Below are 18,734 nucleotides of genomic sequence, written 5' to 3'. Positions count from 1 at the left end.
CAACAATGAACCACTGAAACAGGTTGACACAATGTATATAACTATGTATTATAATTAATAATAATATAATAAAGTTCAAACAAAAAGAAATACTTATAACTTGAGCTAGTTTCTCACTCCAAGATGTAATTAAATAATATTCCAAATATATGTCCAATATATCTAGAAAGAATTAATAAGATTGAAATATCTAAAAAAAATCAATGTCACAATACAACATTGCTGTATTGAACAAAACAATTGCTTAATCTAACGTTCTGTTCCCAATTATCCACAAAATGAGCATGGGAATCTAACAAACATAAGATTGGTCTGCTACCTCTACCCACCAGGTAGTATATGAAAGGACAGTTCTGTATAACTATCATTATTAGTTGCCACTGATAATCTTACACTCCATAAATTAGTCTAATCTCCTTTTAAAATTTCCTTAATGACTATAATTTATTCTGAGAAAGGAAATTATTTTATTGTTATTAAGACTAATTTCCTTTTACTTGCCACAGACCTTGTACAATTCAACTTAGTTTAATTAGGCTCTAGTATTAGAAAGAGAAAGAAAAAAATCTGTGAATTATTGCCATGCCATGAATAATTTTATACTCCAGTTATCTCCCTCTTTAGCTGATTTTTTTTTAAAAGTCACTTCTGCATGTGGGAGTTACTTTGCCAGCACTTTTTTCAGCCATACAATATTTTTTTGGAATGAAACTGCATACAATATTCTAAATTTGATAGCTTCACAAATTTTTAATAACAAAAATAAGTTTTAAATCTATTTTAATACTTTTGCTAATATTTTTCCCTTACAAAGCAGTAGCTGTGACATACAGTACTAGGCTGAGTTATCATGACTTCAAGTTTCATTTTTTGGAAGTTAACAATGAGTATGTAAGTGAAATTATAGTCAAGAGGAATGGATATAAAAATATCACTACAGAGGATGTATATGCGCTTTCTCAAACTTCTGTAACTTTAATCATTAATTCATTAATTTTCTGAGGATAAGCATAAACAGTGGTACTGCAGATGACATTTTATTTTTCAGTTTTTAAAACAAAATGAAAATTGAAGAATACTCCAAAGCAACAGGAAAAACAGAGAGCAAAATGACAAATGCAGCTCAGTTTAATGAAACATTATTTGATAAAGCTAAATAAAGAAATGTCTAAATCACATGAAAAGCAAAGGATTTATTAAATTATTCTAAACCAGTACAATTCTCTTAGGGATTTTTTTTTAGTGGGGGGGGGCACAATTTACAGAACTTTTTGAGATCTCACTGTCAATATTAGATAGTCCTGTATCTAATAATAGCCTTGGAGAATGCATCTCAAAATAATTCTGAAAAGTCTCCCTTATTTTGGACTTTAGAAACCTTGTTTTGCAAGGTGGTTTTGTATTAGCCTTGACTTCTAGCAAATATATGGATAAGTCCATGCAATTTTCTTGGCAACTTTTCCTACAAGTTGTTTGTTGTTGTCATCTTCCTAAAGCTGAGATCATTAAGGCCCAAGATCATGAAGTGCGAATGCAGGCCTAGAATTCGGGTCTAATTGGTCTCTGTTTTAATACCTAGTCCAAACTGGCTCTCAGAAATCTGATAGATGTCTTAATATTAGAGTGCAGATTTTAACATCGGACCAAAATAACACACCCCACCAAAATTTTACTGTCATTTAATAGCCAGTAAAGTGCAAGCAAATCTATTGAAACTAGGTCACTGAAAAAGACAAATTGCACAAGTTATCCTGGAAAACTATGTTGCAGGATTTATCTCGCTCCCTGGAACTTTTAAAATACTATGAGTTGATCATAACTCTATAAATTTAAAGACTAAAAAATGCAACCTTAACTGAGGAATTAGGAAACAGTAAAGGGAAGAGAAAACTAGGCAGCTGTTTTGATACACAGCAACCCTCATCTCTGATTTTTAATATACAGTTTATCACAGAAGTGAGTACATCCCCATCACTTCGTACTCACTTTTGTTGCCAGCAGTTTAGACATTAATGATTGCGTTATTTTGAGGGGACAGCACATTTACAGTTATACAAGCTATACTCACTACTTTACATTGTAGCCAAGTATCATTTCTTCAGTGTTGTCACATGAAAAGATATACTTCAATATTTACAAAATGTGAAGGGGGGGGGGGTACTCATTTCTGTGATATACTGTATATAGTATAACTCGCTTTGTCTTCCAGTCCAGATAAAGGCAAATGTCTTTTTGCGATCTTAGCAAAAGAAAACTGGAGAGCAAATCTACTCTCCCGGGAGAGAGAAGCACCTACCAGGTCCCCCACTCGGCCCTGTAACACTTCCAGACCCGCTTACAAACGGACAGAGAGGCAAGACCCCGCGAGCCGACAAGAACCGATACTTACAGCGCGGTGATGCTGCGAGGCAAAGGTGGTAGCAGGCCTGGTTCTAAGCTCCGACCGGACAGGCGGAGGCGGCTGCAATCCAACACACCTCGCCGGCAAGAACAAGGCGCGGCGGCGGCGCAAGGTTCCCCCGCAGCCTCCCGCAGCAGCGCTACCAGCATCAAAGGTAACAGCGGCCTGAACGCCCCTGGGCCAATCTCCTCGCCCCGCCGCATTCTCCTTCCCCCCCTCTTGCACGGGGGTCTGCCGCCCCGGAGATCTCGTCAGGCCGCGCAGTTGCGAACTAGCCTTTGCGCACCGCGCCCGCCTTCGCGCAGGCCGAAGCGGGAGGAGCCAAGTTGGGCCTGCTGAGCGCATGCGCACCAAACACTGAACGAGCCGACGGGAAGAGCGTTCGGAAGGGGGAGGACCCTAAGGGAGTGGGTGGGGCTTCGTCGTTGACAGTTGGAAGGGCGGAAGTGGGGGGGGATTCTGGGGAAAGTGGCGGAAATTCTCGCGTATGCTGGGATTTTAAATTATGATTTGCAATGGCTGTTAGTTTGGAGCAAGTGTGAATTGGCTGTCATTTTCTTTCTGCCGTAGAAGAGCCATTTGCTGTCCCTCTCTGTCCTTCTGTCCGTCCCGAGTTTCTCCTTCAGCCTCCCGCAGTTCTTTGATTCTTAAACGTATTCAAAAATATCATCCTTTTTATATCCGAATTATTCCTTTAAAAGTTTGCAACTTTAGCTTTAAGTATTCTTGCTTGAAAATAAAATAAATCAACATCAGTAGGAATATTATCCTGCAAAATATCACTATATGTAGAATATATTAAACAAAATATTGTGGGGTGGGGATAGTAATTGGAACAGCTTGGATCTTACTGTTTTACATTGCTATACTGTTTATCAATTGCACAGCAAAATTATTCGAAGCCAACATTTTGTACTATTCTAATGCACAAACCGCACAAACATAAATATAATCTCTGAAGAGGCTATCACATTCGGGCTACAAAAATTTGGTTAAAGCATTTCTGTTTGCTGATATTTTGTGGTCCAAGGATTTTCAGACAAGATCTAGTCTGCCCAATTTAAACGAAAAACAATATAGTAATGATTCATGCTTCAAATTCACATTAGCTCTGGATCCATTATTTTTTTTCCATTTCATTGTTACAAATATACTGTTTATAGTCATCACTTATTCTTTTTTGATGCAATTGAAAAACAAACACATCCCCATCTGATCACCATTCTTATTCATTTGTAGTTCTCCCAATAGCCAGTCATTAGTGGGTCTCTCATTCTCTAATCTCATTCTCATTCATGCATTCATATTTTCTTAACAATTTTGTCTTCTGGATCACAAATGACATTAATTTCAAATGATGAATGGGTTCTTTTTTCCTCCCATGCTTTTTCCCAATTTCATTATTGCCAGTCACTAAAGCAGTGTTTCTTAAACTTGGCAGTTTGAAGATGTGTGGACTTCATCTCTCCAAATTCTCCAGCCAACTTTCTGGAAGTTAAACTCCACGGATCTTAAATTAGCCAAAGCTGAAAAAATACTGCACTAGTTCATAATATACATCTATTACTAACCTATGGATTCCTGCTTACATATGGCCACACAACAATATAAATAAGATCAGTTCTGGTTTTTGACATTTGAACTTTCATTTATAATTAAAATTCACTTTTCTGTATTCATGAAAATCTCAAGATCAGTCCCCTTTCATCAGAGGTTAATTGTTTTTTCTTAAATTCATAAGCATACAAAGCAACCTTCCTGCCTCTCTCCCTTTCTCCCTTCCTTCTATGTATCCATCCATCCATCCATTCATCCCTAGAACAGAACAGAACAGAAGCTGGATAATCTATACTATTTCAGACAAGTAGCCATCTAATCTCTTCTTAAAAACCTCCAGTGATGGAGTGCCCACGATTTCTGAAGGCAAGCTGTTCCACTGGTTAATTGTCCTCACTGTTAGGCAGCTTCTCCTTAATCTCAGGTTGCTTCTCTCTTTGGTTAGTTTCCAACCATTGTTTCTTGTCCTACGCTCTGGTGCTTTGTAGAATAATTTGCCTCTTCTCTGTGGCAAGCCCCTCAAATACTGGAATACTGCTATCATGTTGTCCCTAATTCTTCTTCTCTTTAGACTAGCCAAACCTGAATTCTGCAGCCGTTCTTCATATGTTTTAGTCTCTGAACTTTTTCCAAGGTCTCAACATCTTTTTTGTAGTATGGCAACCAAAATTGGTTGCAGTGGGGTCTTACTAGGGTTTTATAAAGCAGTACTAATACTTCATGTGATCTTGATTCTATCCTTTTTATACAATCCAGGATTGTATTAGCTTTTTTGTCTGCTGCTGCATATACTGGCTTATATTCAAATGATCATCTACTAGGGCTCCAAGGTCCCTGTCACAGTTACTGTTTTTGAGCAAGGTCTCGCTTAATCTGTATTTGTACCTCTGATTTTTCCTGCCTAAATGTAAAACTTTGCTTTTCTCCACATTAAAATTCATTTTGTTGGATAGGGCCCATAGTTCAAGTTTGTCAAGATCTTTTTGGATCCTAAGCTTGTCATCTAGGGTGTTGGCTATACCTGCCAGTTTAATGTCCTTCCTTCCTTCCTTCCTTCCTTCCTTCCTTCCTTCCTTCCTTCCTTCCTTCCTTCCTTCCTTCCTCCCTCCCTCCCTCCCTCCCTCCCTCCCTCCCTCCCTCCCTTCCTTCCTTTCTTCCTCTGTACCACTTATTTCACTTACAGTCTAAGCTACAATCATTTTCAATGGGCTCATCTTTGATCACATACAGTAGCTTTTCACATATAGTAACATTTTCAATGAGATAGAAAAATTGCATGATATTAGCCATATTTATACTTACATCACATGCTACATAACATAGGCTTTCTCCTGTTATACTATGCAGGCTAGGCTGTGGAGAGATATTTTACATGTAGAATATTCCATCAACCAGGAGGTACGTGCAAGTATACTAAGAACATTTCTGAATTGAACCAAAAGCGCAGCTAATCCAACCAAGATCCTACAGGATCCTATAAGATGCCTCTAGGAAACTTACGGAGGGCATGACTCCAACACATACACACATTCATGTTCTCAGCATCTATTACAACATTTTTATGATCAATCTAAATATTTTTTTTCTGTGACTTCTCTAATATTTATTCCTTAAATGCCATTCTATTCTCTTCTTCCTCTTGTTATAAGATGCTGGGAACAGCATCTATCTTTACTCTTTTAAAATAGGACATAGGGAAAAAAGCAGTAATTATATTTTTAGATATAAATAGATATCAAAGGAAATGTGGTCTGACATACCTTGATTTCAATTGACTATCTTGATTTAAATTTCAAGAACATTCTTGTGTATATTTGAAAAATAAATTGCTTCTGTATTACATTAACTTTCTTTTAAGGGGAATGTGGACTACTTTTAATTCAATCACATGCAAAGCACTTCACATCTTTGGCTGTTAAATGACCTACATGAGCTGCATAGCTATATTATTAGTTGCTCAAAGGAATGATCAGAGGTTGTTAGCTATTTAAGCTTTGTAAAAAAAGGAAGATGGAAAAAATATAAATGTTTTGTAGATGTTAAACACCGTATACCCAAGTGAGATGTCTAGATGCATATTCCCCGTGGCCCAGAGGAAGAATGGGACGGATCATAATTTAGGATATTTCCTGTACTTCAAGCCCTATCAAGAACTTCCCAAGCAACATTCCATTAAATTCTCTGTATTGGCAGGACAAGCTAGACAGGTGTTGCCAAAAAACAGGAAGAGACTAATTCCCTTCAGGTCCTTGACGGGTGGGGGCAACTCACCCAGGATGTGGCAACACCCTCTGTTTTGATCCCTTGTTTGCAGTATTTATTATGAACTTTCTTGGTTCCACTGTCAGCCTTGTGTGGAAAACAAATAGCTCTCTGCCATCTGATGGCTTGCTTTCTTGCTCAGACTTGCTCAATTTTCTTCCCTCCGCCAAGATTTCTGGAATCTGGAATTCCAGAAACACTGAGCTCTTTGAGATTCCTATGATATTTCTGAGGAAGGCAAGTTTATAGAGCTTGGTTCTGGTTTACATATACCTATGTACTCTCTTTGTGATTACAGTTGAAATCTTTTCTCTATTTTTTTGCACAATATTTAGTACTCTATGTCTGTTGAATAATTTGGTTTCTTCAGATGAACTTGAAGGAGAGTTGAAGAAATCTTGTGTCACTTTTACATCTTCTTATGTTCATATGTGCATGTATGTGTGGATCAGGGATGTGCAGGCAGGGGAGGCAGGGCCTCGCCACTGTCATCCTGAAAAGAAAAAAAATTAAAAGGAAAAAGGCTGAGGTAGTTGCTGCCAGAGTCACAGTGGATGATCTGCTTAGTGCTTAACTGCAGGTGGAGGTGAGAGAACCACGTGCCTCCTTTAGTCTATCTTTATGATCACTTGAGCAGAGTTAAGCAAGGGTTAAAAGGCGAAAAAGTCCTTATGCAAAGGAAGCATGTGGTTTTCTCGCCTCCTCCTGCAGAGGGCACTTTTTTTAGAGGCTTTTTTTAAACAGTTAAGCAGAGTCATCCATTGGGGACTCTGGCAGCAGCTAACCCAGCCTGATCAGCAGCTTTTGCCTTTTTCTTTTTACATTTTCATCATGGCAGACAAGAGGAGAATTGAAATCCTCTCTGACACAGCTGGAAAAGGTATGTGGGTCGGAGGGAGAGGGTAGGAATTCAAAATTATTGTAATTTGTAAGTAATTGTAATTTGTATTATTGTAATTAATTTGTGTTTGTGTGTGTGTTTTACCCGCCTCTGCTGGCGCGCGGGCTGGCACTTTATTTTTAATTTTTATTATTTTTATTTTTTAAAACGTTAAAGTGCATGCCGCCGCGCCCCGCCATAGAGCACGTCCTGCTGTATGGCCGGCATGGTGGCACGCACTTTAAAGTGCTGGCGTGGCTTTTCGTCATAGAGCGGGACACATCCCTCTGTATGGCCGGCGTGGCAGCATGCACTTTAAAGACGGCGGTGTGTGTGCGCCCTCATGATTCAGTGCAGCCACTCCATCCCGTTAAACCACCTCAAGGTTAAAAAAAGAAAACTCGGCCCAACTTGGGTTTAATGAAGGCGGCACTCTGCACACGCCCAGAGGACCTCCCCGCTTTTGTAACCAAAGAGGCACGCTGGAGCGGGAGCATCAAGCAGGCTTGTCGTCACGTGACGGCTTTCTCTTTCGCCACCTGCCGGTCCCTTTAAACCCTCTTTGCGCCACGCGAGTTGGGAGGAGACGGACGGAGGAAGGCTGGAATGCGGTGGGGACGCACCTTGTGCCGCTGCTTCTCGGAGCGCTGTGTGTGGCTTGCTCGCCCGAGTCTCTCCGGCCGTCCTTCCACCCTGATTCAGAGGCTGCTGAGGGAGGAGGACCGAACCAGAAGTCCCCCACCCCACCGTGCATGCCTCTCCAAGCCGGATAAGAAGCACTGTCCCCCACTCCTCTCTGGCCCCTCGCTTTCTCTTTAACACCCGCCTTCTGGTCTGGCTCTGTTTTCCCCGCTTTTGCTTCGACTTCGCCTTTTTGCAAAGGGGGAAGTGTGTGGCCGGGGGCGCGCGTGTATGAGCAGAGTGCCTAGCCGCAGGTTTCACCTTTTTTCTCCCCCCCCCCCCCGCCAAAGCCGCCCCTGAAGCCCCGACATGGGCGGCTGGCGCTGGCAGACATAGGGCAGTTTTTGCCTGCTTGCCTCACCAGCGGTGAACCTCACTGCATGTCACTGGTGTGTATAGATGCAAACTATTTTCTTTGCTCACTGTATGAGCACCCCTTATTTCTCTTTTTCTGAAATTCCTCTTCTATTTTTTCTTCTTATTTTCTATCCTATGTTGCATTACTTTCTCTTTCTCTCATTTTGGTCACTTTCTGTGTTGCAACAACATATGTATTCATGCTTATTCAGTTAAATCCATTCCCTGGATTCATACCATACCCCAAATTAAGAACACTGGCTGGATTCATACAATACACTGGGGTAAAATGTGATTGGTTTGTTTGTGGTTCAATGTGTTATGTGCAAACAGGTTCCCACCCCCCTCCTCACTCTTTCTTTTCCTTATCAGTCTTTCCTCCCACTCCCTGGATCATCTCCTCCAACTTTCTTCTTTCTTACTACTTGACTTTTACACTAATCTCTCCTCTCCCCTCTGCCCCACCTCTACTTGGCATTCATAGCACTATTTGTTTTCTTTTAACATTTACTTTGATAAACGGCCAGATGCCTGCTACATTTTTTACAAGAGTGTTGGATTCATAGATGCCCAGAGACATGTTGACGAAATTAATAATATTGTATTCCCCTAGAGGAATGTGCTTTATTTTGAACATATAAATTTGCACATATGTATTGTGCACACATATGTAAAACCAGGCATCCATGAAAGATTAGTTGTGATAATATGCCTAAAAGCAGTAGAAACTGGAAATTTTGGCCATTGTCACTAGGATTTTTTCCTTAGAATTTTTAAAATTGATTTTATATCTCTGTATCGTTACTGAATTCAATAATTTCACACTTGATCCTCAAAACAATTATGCCTACACTTTGATTGGATTTTTACTTAGTGTGTTTGATGAACCCAACCTGTAGTTTGGAAACTTTGATTAATGGATTGGTATGCTACACCAACAAATCTAGACAGCATGCTAAACAGCAGAGACTTCACTCTGCCAACAAAAGTGTGTATAGTCAAGGCTATGGTTTGCAATGTATGGCTGCGAAAGTTGGACCATAAGAAAGGCTGAGCACCAAAGAATTGAAGCCTTTGAACTGTGGTGCTGGAGAAGACTCCTGCGAGTCCCTTGGACTGCAAGGTGATCAAACTGGTCAGTCCTAGAGGAGATCAACCCTGATTGCTCCTTTGAAGGCTAGATCCTGAAGATGAAACTCAAATACTTTGTCCATCTAATGAAAAGAAGGACTCACTGGAGAAGAGCCTACTGCTGGGAAAGACTGAGGGCAAAAAAAGAAAGGGACAACAGAGAATGAGTGGCTGGATGGAGTCACCGAAGCAGTAGGTGTGAGCTTAAATGGACTCTGGTGGATGGTAGAGGACAGGAAGGCCTGGAGGAATGTTGTCTATTGCTATACCAACCCAGCCACTTGTGGTTGGTTTTCTTAGTAATCATGGCTCATCATGTTTTTGAATTGAGCAACTACCTCTCTTTTCCCAAATGTTGTCCCTTTCTTGTTCTTTTCTTGACAACCTGGTTCAGATAGTCTTCTCTACCTTGTGACTCTCATCAGTATCTGTTAGTCTGATGGCTACATATTTCTTTTATAACTTTCCTTTTTCTATTACAGCAGTTTCTGTTTTTGCCCTTCTTCCACAACAGAGTGTACAGCAGCCCCTCAAGCCTAATTTCTTTGACTTTCAAAGCCTTCCAAGATCAGCATTCAATCACAACTCACCAATTTTACATAATTTTTAATGTCACTTGGTAGAAGAGATTTAAAATAAGTATACTGAGCACCAGAAATACAAGGGGATGCTTCACTTTAACGAAGCAATGCCGTATGATAAACCACCTTATTTATTTATTTTGACAAAATGAAATGTGTTGCATTGTGACACAAAGATTTTTGTGTACAAAAATCCAATCCATCTTAGATCCGGCTTAGAATTTTGCATTAAAATAAACTCTTGACACCCCCACTTTTGAAAAAGAGATCAAACATTTCAGCCTTTTCCCCTTCAGTTATGAAATCGGCAGGTAATCTAGAAAGTCGTATCTAGAAAGTCGCTCTTTTTACTTCAGCCATATGAAGTGTGGAGGCAGAAAACAATTAAAACTAATAATAAAATTGGAAGTTGGAAAAATGGAAAGGCTTGAAAATTTTCATTTGCTATTTAACGGTCATTTAATTTTATCAATCAACTTTTCCCCAATGGGCTCCTTAAATCAATGGCTTAATCCAAATTTCTAAACTGTTCTGCTAATGACACTCCAATAGAAATTGTTTACTGAAATATAGAAAGAGAGTGAATTTTTTAAACTATTGCATCATTGATGAAAATGGTATTTATTTGTTTATTAAATCTGTATGTGACCTCTTGCTATCCATAGTGACTCTGGGCAGCATACAATGCAATAAAAATAAATGTATAAAAACAATTCTAAATATTAGATTGTTAAAATTACAAGAATTAAATAGATTAAAAATCAAGGGCTCATATAATCATAATCCTTTTGGATTATATATAAAGGTTAATAATAATAATAATAATAAAAAGTTAGATTCAGTTAAGTCTTGATTACTAGGGGGGAAAATGATATGATGCAGGATATAGTCAAATAAAGGAGGGATAATGATAATAACATATATATATATATATATGTATGGGTACAATATAAGGAAATGAGATGTAAATTGTAAACAGTGTTTTGGAAAGAAGCATAGAAAACTTTGTTATTAAATATTATGGATGTTTAGCTTAAATAGGACATAAGGATTCAGTGTCAATGGAGGATTTTAGAAATAGTAAATGAAATGCCAGTATGTGATTATGTATTAAATCTTGGTATATTTTATGATGAAGGACGTTTAAACAATTATAGTCAAATGAAAATGGAGGTATGATGACGGTAACATGTATAAATATCTGAGTTAAAATACTTGAGTTAATATGAATTATGCTTGATGACTGTGGAAGAAAGTCTTTTGTAACCAACTGATACACTTTCTACAGTATGTAAAAAAGGAAGATTTTATGTGTTGTGTTTGTTTTGAAAATTAAAAAAAATTATATATAAAAAATTAAGGGCTCAGATGGAGAGGGAGTGTTGCCTTCTTCTGTCACTGTATCAGCCATCTCTAGCCTAAAATGTTCTCATTAAGGTACCATACTAACTGGCAGAGCCAGGTCTTAAAGCCCTTTGGAAGGTCAGAAGAGAGAAGCAAACATCACGTCCAGTAGCAGGAAGTTCCAAAGGGCAGGAAACATGGCAGAAAAGATTCTGCTCCAGACCCTACCAGGTGAAATTCCTTGGCTGATGGGGTCCACAATAGACCTATTCCATCAGAACATGGGGGAGGGGGGGCAGGCCAGTCCTATTGGAAGGTATATTTTCTGTCTTATAGTATCAGTGATACGGTTGTAAATATTATCTATTTCCATTATTTTCCAAAGTGTTACTATATAAATCGAAAGAACAAAGATGTATACAAAAAAGAAATTCTTCTAGAAAAGAATTAATGTCTGAGTTAAAGGAGCCACTATAGTGCATGACTATTTTATGTAAACCAAAGTTGCATTTTAATTACAGTACAATCACCTGGATTCATGCTTCTATTACCTACCCTTTTCAGCAAGATAATTCTCCTTATAAATTTTTCGTGAATTATATATGCCTCTTTTGTGCCCTAACTTAAATAATTAAAACAGGGTAAGCATAATTTTGTTGCATCGTAACTCCCAGTAACTATAAGGATGGGACCACAGCTGCAGATAGCAAGTATTTCTTGTTGCATCACATTTTGGATACATTTTGAAAAGACAGGGGTTTTAATAGATATGAAATGGTCACTGACCTAAATACCATTTATTGTATGTGTGTATTTATTTGTTTTACAGAATCTGCTTTTAAATAAAAATGCAGTCATAAATCCATATGTCACCAGTATAATTTCAGGTTGCAACTGATCACTGAATCACGGAATTATGGAGTTAAACCTTCTAGGAGGTTTAAGAGCCATCTTCTCCAATTGTCCATTGACTGCAGATGATTAGAAGATGATAAATGAATGCCAGATGATTGTCTGAGTTCCTGTTCCTAAAATGATCCAGAAAAGGGTTGCGCAGCCTCCTAAATTGATGGTAGTCTCTTACAAAGAAAAACATGAGTCATCTTGATGAAGAAATTAAAATAGTGATGAAATTGTAAATTAACATCCAAGAAAACTGTATTCCATGATCCAGAAAGCGAGGGGAGGGGGAGCAGTTACAACAAACCAGACTGGGATTGGTATTGTTGAGTGTTGTGATCACATGACTTCACACTTTACAATCAGATCAATTTGCAATGGAAATTTTGGTGCCAATTGCTGTCACAACCAAAAGACGATCTGAACGGATTTCTAACTTACTTCTAAGACTCCTTTAAGGAACAAACTAGTCCATATGAGAATAAATTCTTTCCCATTTCCCAAGTAGAATAAATTCTTTCCCATTCCTTATCAGAACTTGTGGGTCACATATTTACTTTTAATAAACATGCAGAATCTGTAAAGCTCTACATAAAGTCTCATATGTGATAATAGCAGGCTCCTCATAATATTAGTTTATTAGTTATTTGTTTAAACTAACTAATAAAATTAGTTGTTTGGATTAACTACTGTAAATAACTAATTGTGACCTGGATATAGTTACTCCTTTTTCTTATTGTTATAAGATTGCTTATTAAGATCCTTTTTGGTCAGTTAAAAAATTTCATTCACTAATGCTGCCACCTAGTGCCTCTATCAAATTGATAATAAGCAATTTCCTCAAGTACTACTTGAGGTAAGAGCTGTTTTTAATTCTAGCTGTGCTACCTTGCCCAGTCCCAAATGTTGTTGGAAATATGTGGGTTTTTTTTTAAATAGGAGATCCAATAAGATCCAATATGACCGCAAGTTAGTGGGATTTTTTTGCAATGAACTATCTTCCTATTCAAGATCCTACTGTCTTTCATCTGAACTGTCCAAGCAATATACAGGTAATCCCCAACTTACAGCAGTTTATTTAGTGACTGTTTGAAGTTACAATGTCACTGGAAAAAGTAACTTATGACCATTTTCCACATTTATGACCATTGCAGCATCCTTATGGTCATGCAATAAAAATTCAGATGCTTGGCAAGTGGTTCATGTTTCATGTTCCGGCGTTCACGTTGCATACAAACTGAATCTCTGTTATATACACACATACATACATACATACATACCATTACCCCACCCAGCTCCACCCACAACTCCACCCAGATGACACCCACCCACCATCACCAATCATCATGACCCACACCCTCAGCCACACCCCCACTCAGTGTCATCATAGCCTCTTTCCTGGTTAGCCACATCGGAGCAAAAGAGTTACATCCGAGTAGGCAGTTGCACCCGAGTAGAAGAGTTACATCCGAGTAGGCAGTTGAACCTGAGTAGAAGAGCCACATGCAGCTACAGGCTCAATTAACATCAGAGAGGCAACATCAATGTGGCAGCATTAGTGGCGTGTAAGCATGGCCGAGCGGGCATGGTGATGGATAGGGTCCCCCTGGATGGCAGTCTGACATCATGTTTATGACTGTTGCAGTGTCCCCAGATCATGTGAACATCTTCTGTGACCTTCTGATAAGCAACATCAATAAGGGAAACCCAATTCACTCAACAACTGGCTTTATTAACTTAACCACTGCAATGATACACTTAACAACTGTGATGAGAAAAGTTGTAAAATTGGGCAAAACTCACTTAACAAATGTCTCACTTAGCAACATAAACTTTGGGCTGAAATTATGGTTGTAAGTCGAGAACTACCTGTGTAGGATTATCTCTTCGACTTTTTAAAACAATTTTTATTAAAATAAGTTTTACAATAATAAAAGATAAACATATTGTATAAAGTTATAGAAAAGGAAAATACTGACAAACATATAAAACTCATTGAAATAAGAAAGTAAATCAAGAAAAAATAACATATGCAGGTAGTCCTTAAGTTACAATGGCAATTGGGACCAGAATCTCCATCACTAAAGTGGTCGTAAAGTGCAATTCCATGTGACTGCATTGCTTGTTGATGGCAATCTTTGCCCTCCCTGTGCTGTGGGTCATTAAGCAAGCACCTCCTTGCACCTTAGGATCAGAATAGAGCTGGAAGGGACCTTGGAGGTCTTCTAGTCCAACCTCCTGCTCAAGCAGGAGACCCGATACCAGAGGTAGTATACACTTACCTTCCCTACCAGTTGCTAATGTGAGCACATGAGCCACCTCTGTGCATGCACAGATCCTCCCGTGCATGTGCTTTTGGTGAAAAAATGGCCTAAATGGGATGCCGTAGATCCAGGTGCTGGTGGGTAGAGCCACCCATGATTTCCACTACTGATTCAGGCTATCCGGTCCAAACCGGTACAACACCACCTTTGCCTATACTTTTTCAGACAAGTGACTGTCCAGTCTCTTCTTAAAAACCTCCAGTGATGAAGCACCCACAACTTCTGAAGGCAAGCTGTTAATTGTCTTCACTGTTGGAAAGTTTCTCCTTAATTCCAGGTTGCTTCTCTCCTTCATTAGTTTCCCTCCATTGTTCTTTTCTGCCCTCTGGTGCTTTGGAAAATAAATTGACCCCTTCCTCTTTCTGGCAGCTTCTGAAATACTGGAAACTACTGTAGCTTGAAACAACCAACTTTCTATTGAATTGTAACAACAAAATTCAATGGGGCACTCTGTGCTTCCATACCTCGGTCTTGTCAGGAGGTTTAGTGTCGATTTTCAGCACAACAGAGTCAGAGTTTGCCTTCTTATTTCTGCAACATTTCTGAAAATGTTTCTCACATTTCAGTTTTGGCCCATAGCCAGAACTGGTATCCTTAGGGACTAAGCAAGCCCCCAAAGTCTTGATATCTGTTTTAAGACCAGATCTTGTCTCACTATTCAAGACCTGTGTTTCATGGGAGATTTTCTTGAGTAGCTATTATATCCCCAATACTGCCAAATAATAGCATTTTGGGGCATTATGGCCATAGGGACATGGTGGCTTAGCGGCTAAGACGCTGAGCTTGTCAACCAGAAAGGTCAGCAGTTTGGCGGTTCGAATCCCTAGTGCCGTGTAACAAAGTGAGCTTCCATTACTTGTCCCAGCTTCTGCCAACCTAGCAGTTTGAAAGCATGTAAAAATGCAAGTAGAAAAATAGGGTAGGATGGTAACAGCATTCAATGCACCTTTGGTGTTTAGTCATCCCAGCCACATGACCACGGAGACTTCTTCAGACAGTGCTGGCTTTTCAGCTTTGAAATGGAGATGAGCAATAGCAATAGCAATAGCAGTAGACTTATATACCGCTTCATAGGCCTTTCAGGCCTCTCTAAGCGGTTTACAGAGAGTCAGCATATTGCCCCCAACAATCTGGGTCCTCATTTTACCCACCTCGGAAGGATGGAAGGCTGAGTCAACCCTGAGCCGGTGAGATTTGAACCGCTGACCTGCTGATCTAGCAGTAGCCTGCAGTGCTGCATTTAACCACTGCGCCACCTTGGCTCTAGCAACACCCCCTAGAGTCGGCATTGACTAGCACAGGTGTGCGAGAGAACCTTTACCTTTTTATGGGTATAGTAACCTAGCAGAGATATTGAGTATGCCAAGCTACTTAAAATATCAAACCCAGGGGAGGCGTAGCCAGCATCGCATCAGAATGACGCTTTCCTCAGGGGCTCCTGAGGGATTTCAATATCTCAGCCATCAAGGGGTCTCTTTTGACTGAAACTGTCCTGTAGGGACAGTGAATGAGTGAAGCACAGAAACAAGAGTGAGGCAAGCCTGTGTACACATCGCTGGTGTAGCTGGAAGAAGCCTCCCAACTGGGCGACTGGGAGAATGGCCATTGCAAGCCATTAAGAAGCTGGGATGATCACAATGGAAGAACTGAAACAAAGAAAGTGTGAATCATCTGGGTGAGAGCTTTGCATTATTTTAAAGGGAGGGGAGACTTTTTTTAAAAAAAAATCTCCTTGGATTAAACTAAAGGGGAAAATGGCATAAAGAGAGGAGGTGGGAGTGGGTGTGTGTATGCCACCCTACCTCCGGTAGTACAGTGGTGAAAAAAGCGTCATCCTAATCTAAAATAAAATGGTAACTGTAAACAAGGTCCACATTGAGATACACTTGTAAACATTGGTTTCTTATGGCCTTTAAAAAAAAAACCTCTGGTAACCCCTCTTGAAAAGCCAGGTTTGATTTGAATGGTTTTCCAGTTGTACTGGCTCTTGGTTTAATCTTGACTAGTATCCATTCCTGTTAGGACAGCTTTTTCTTATTTCTTGGTACATCAACAGGAACCATTCTAGCCTTTCTGCCAAGGACCCCCAAATGACCATCAGGAGCACAACAGTTTATGTATTTCTCTTTATTCATTTAAAATATTTACATGGCTGCCCTCTTAAACTAAACTCTACCCCAATAACATTCCAAGGATACAAACAATAAAACAAAGGCAGTAAAGCCAAAAGAAAAGAAGAGAAAAAAACCCTGTGCCACAGCTAAGCCTTCCAATGCAGCTCACAACACACTCCTCCCATGCCAATCTCATCCTATGGCAGCACTTGGGGGAAAGCCAGGTCCTCAGTGCTATTTGGAAGGTTGAAAGAATAAGAACCTGCCAGAATCAGACTTCAGTGGGAAGGATTTTCCATAGGGCAGGCTTCCTAGGTGCCATAAAATGGCAGCATTTAAAGAAAGAAACATGAAGTGTGCCCAACCTTACCCGATCTGACAAGGACATATGTCCTCAGGGAGAGGAAGTCCTGCAAGCTGATTGGAACAGTAGTGAAAGGTGTTTTGCATGAGGAATGTTAAAAAATTACATTGCTTTTTAAAATGAAATAGTATACCCCAATAAGTAATGTGATTATCTAATGGAAGTCTGTTATAGGGTCATTGCCTTTTAAGTGTAAGATTTCCTAAATTGTATCACCAACCTTCTGTGAGTTGGATGTGTTTTAATGGAGGGAGATCTAATTGAAACTGCACCTTGGAGATGCTTTGTTCTTTCATGAAGTTTGCTAAACTTTCAGTCAAATAGCAAAGCCTTTCAGTTCAAAATATAATTCAGCTGGTGGAATGAAAACAAGCCTTATCAGATCTTATCTGCGGATTTCCACTAGAGGTCATGAACATTCCAATTTTGCTTAAACTGTGGTGCAATCAATAAGTGATATACCAGAGTGATGCTATCAGTTCAATCCAGGAATAAGAGCAAATGCCTTATGAGAAATGCAAGATCGTCGGTACCTTCAATTTGGAGATGTGGGTAATAGTAGATGCATTTAAATGTCTGAAAGGGTTTTCATGGAGAAATTAGAGCAGAATTATTCTGTGTCTTGGAAGACAGGACAAGAAACAATGGGTTTAAATTATAAGGGGGAAGATATCTGTTGTATGTCATGAAAAATTACTTAACAGTAATCATACAACAGAGTGCTTCAAGTTGTGAAATCTCATATATTGGAATACTGTAAATATTTAAACGGAGGCTGGATAAGCATCTGTTGGAGATGCAGTAGTACTGGATTATTGCACTGCTGTGGGGTTGTTTTAAATCAGTGTTTCTCAGCCTTGGCAACTTTAAGATGTGTAGACTTCAACTTCTAAATTCCCCAGCCCAATTTAAGAAAGTATTGAAATGATTCTCTAAGCCATATGAGCATGCAACTACTACTCAAATCTCACCAGGCTCAAGCTTAACTCAGCCTTCCATCCATCCAAGATGGATAAAATGAGGACCCAGATTGTTGGGGGCAATATTCTGACTCTGTAAATTGCTTAGAGAGGCCTGTAAAGCATTGTAATGTGGTATATAAATCTAAGTGCTATTGCTATTGCTACTACTGTATCAGTGGTGGGTTTCAAAAAAATTTGGAACCTCTTCTGTAGGTGTGGCCTGCTTTCCGGGTCCACTGGTGGAACCTCTTCTAACCGGTTCGGTAGATTTGATGAATCGGTTCTACCGAACTGGTGCGAACTGGTAGGAACCCACCTCTGTACTGTACATATATCATTTTCCCACATAACCCCTGTGGCTTTTTAATCATAGTCAATGGCTTATCAAAGGTTAATTGTGCTGGCTAAATCAGAAGTAGTCACCATTTTTGAGTAGCATTTATTGGAATGTGATATCATGCTTAATTTGCCTTTCAAATTCTAATTAGTATTAACTGAGAAATATGCTTAGCTACAGAAATCATCAGACTATGGTTAAATGATTGTGCAGAATCAGGGGTGATTGTTAATCTACTACAACGGCTTAATGTCTTTAGTAAATATACTCAAGGAATATGGCCCTCAATAAATTTCCGGGCTGTTTTTATATTTGCTGGCATTAAGTGTTATGGTATCTCTAGGCACCAGTAGATGGCACTAGAGGGCTAATAGCCGGTTTTTATCATGACCTAGAAACATTTTCTGAATAATATTTCTTACTGTTTTTTAACTTCTGAAAATTTGCTTGGGTTTTTGGCCTTTCCCAACTTTGCATAAGTGAGAATCCAGAGAACTTTGCAGCCACTTGTCTTAATCCAAACTGCTGCTTAATACAAA

At 39.3% G+C, this 18,734-nt stretch overlaps 1 protein-coding gene across 1 annotated transcript in view; it reads right to left on the bottom strand.

Annotated features, from left to right (window-relative positions):
* Positions 1 to 2,704, bottom strand: part of LRIG2 (leucine rich repeats and immunoglobulin like domains 2) — a 45,712-nt gene extending 43,008 nt beyond the window's left edge. Inside the window, exon 1 of the mRNA XM_087720149.1 lies at positions 2,390 to 2,704. Within this exon, the coding sequence (XP_087576275.1) occupies positions 2,390 to 2,604 (215 nt within the window). The 5' untranslated portion in view covers positions 2,605 to 2,704. The remainder of the gene's footprint in view (positions 1 to 2,389) is intronic.
* Between the last annotated feature and the right edge of the window lie 16,030 nt (positions 2,705 to 18,734).

The sequence above is a fragment of the Thamnophis sirtalis genome, unplaced genomic scaffold, assembly GCF_051295495.1.
Source record: "Thamnophis sirtalis isolate CommonGarterSnake01/CBP01778 unplaced genomic scaffold, rThaSir2_p1.2 scaffold_7, whole genome shotgun sequence".
In the NCBI taxonomy this organism is placed as follows: Eukaryota; Metazoa; Chordata; class Lepidosauria; order Squamata; family Natricidae; genus Thamnophis; species Thamnophis sirtalis.
The sequence above is the reverse complement of the archived record's forward strand: the minus strand, read 5'-3'. Positions and strand labels throughout refer to the sequence as shown.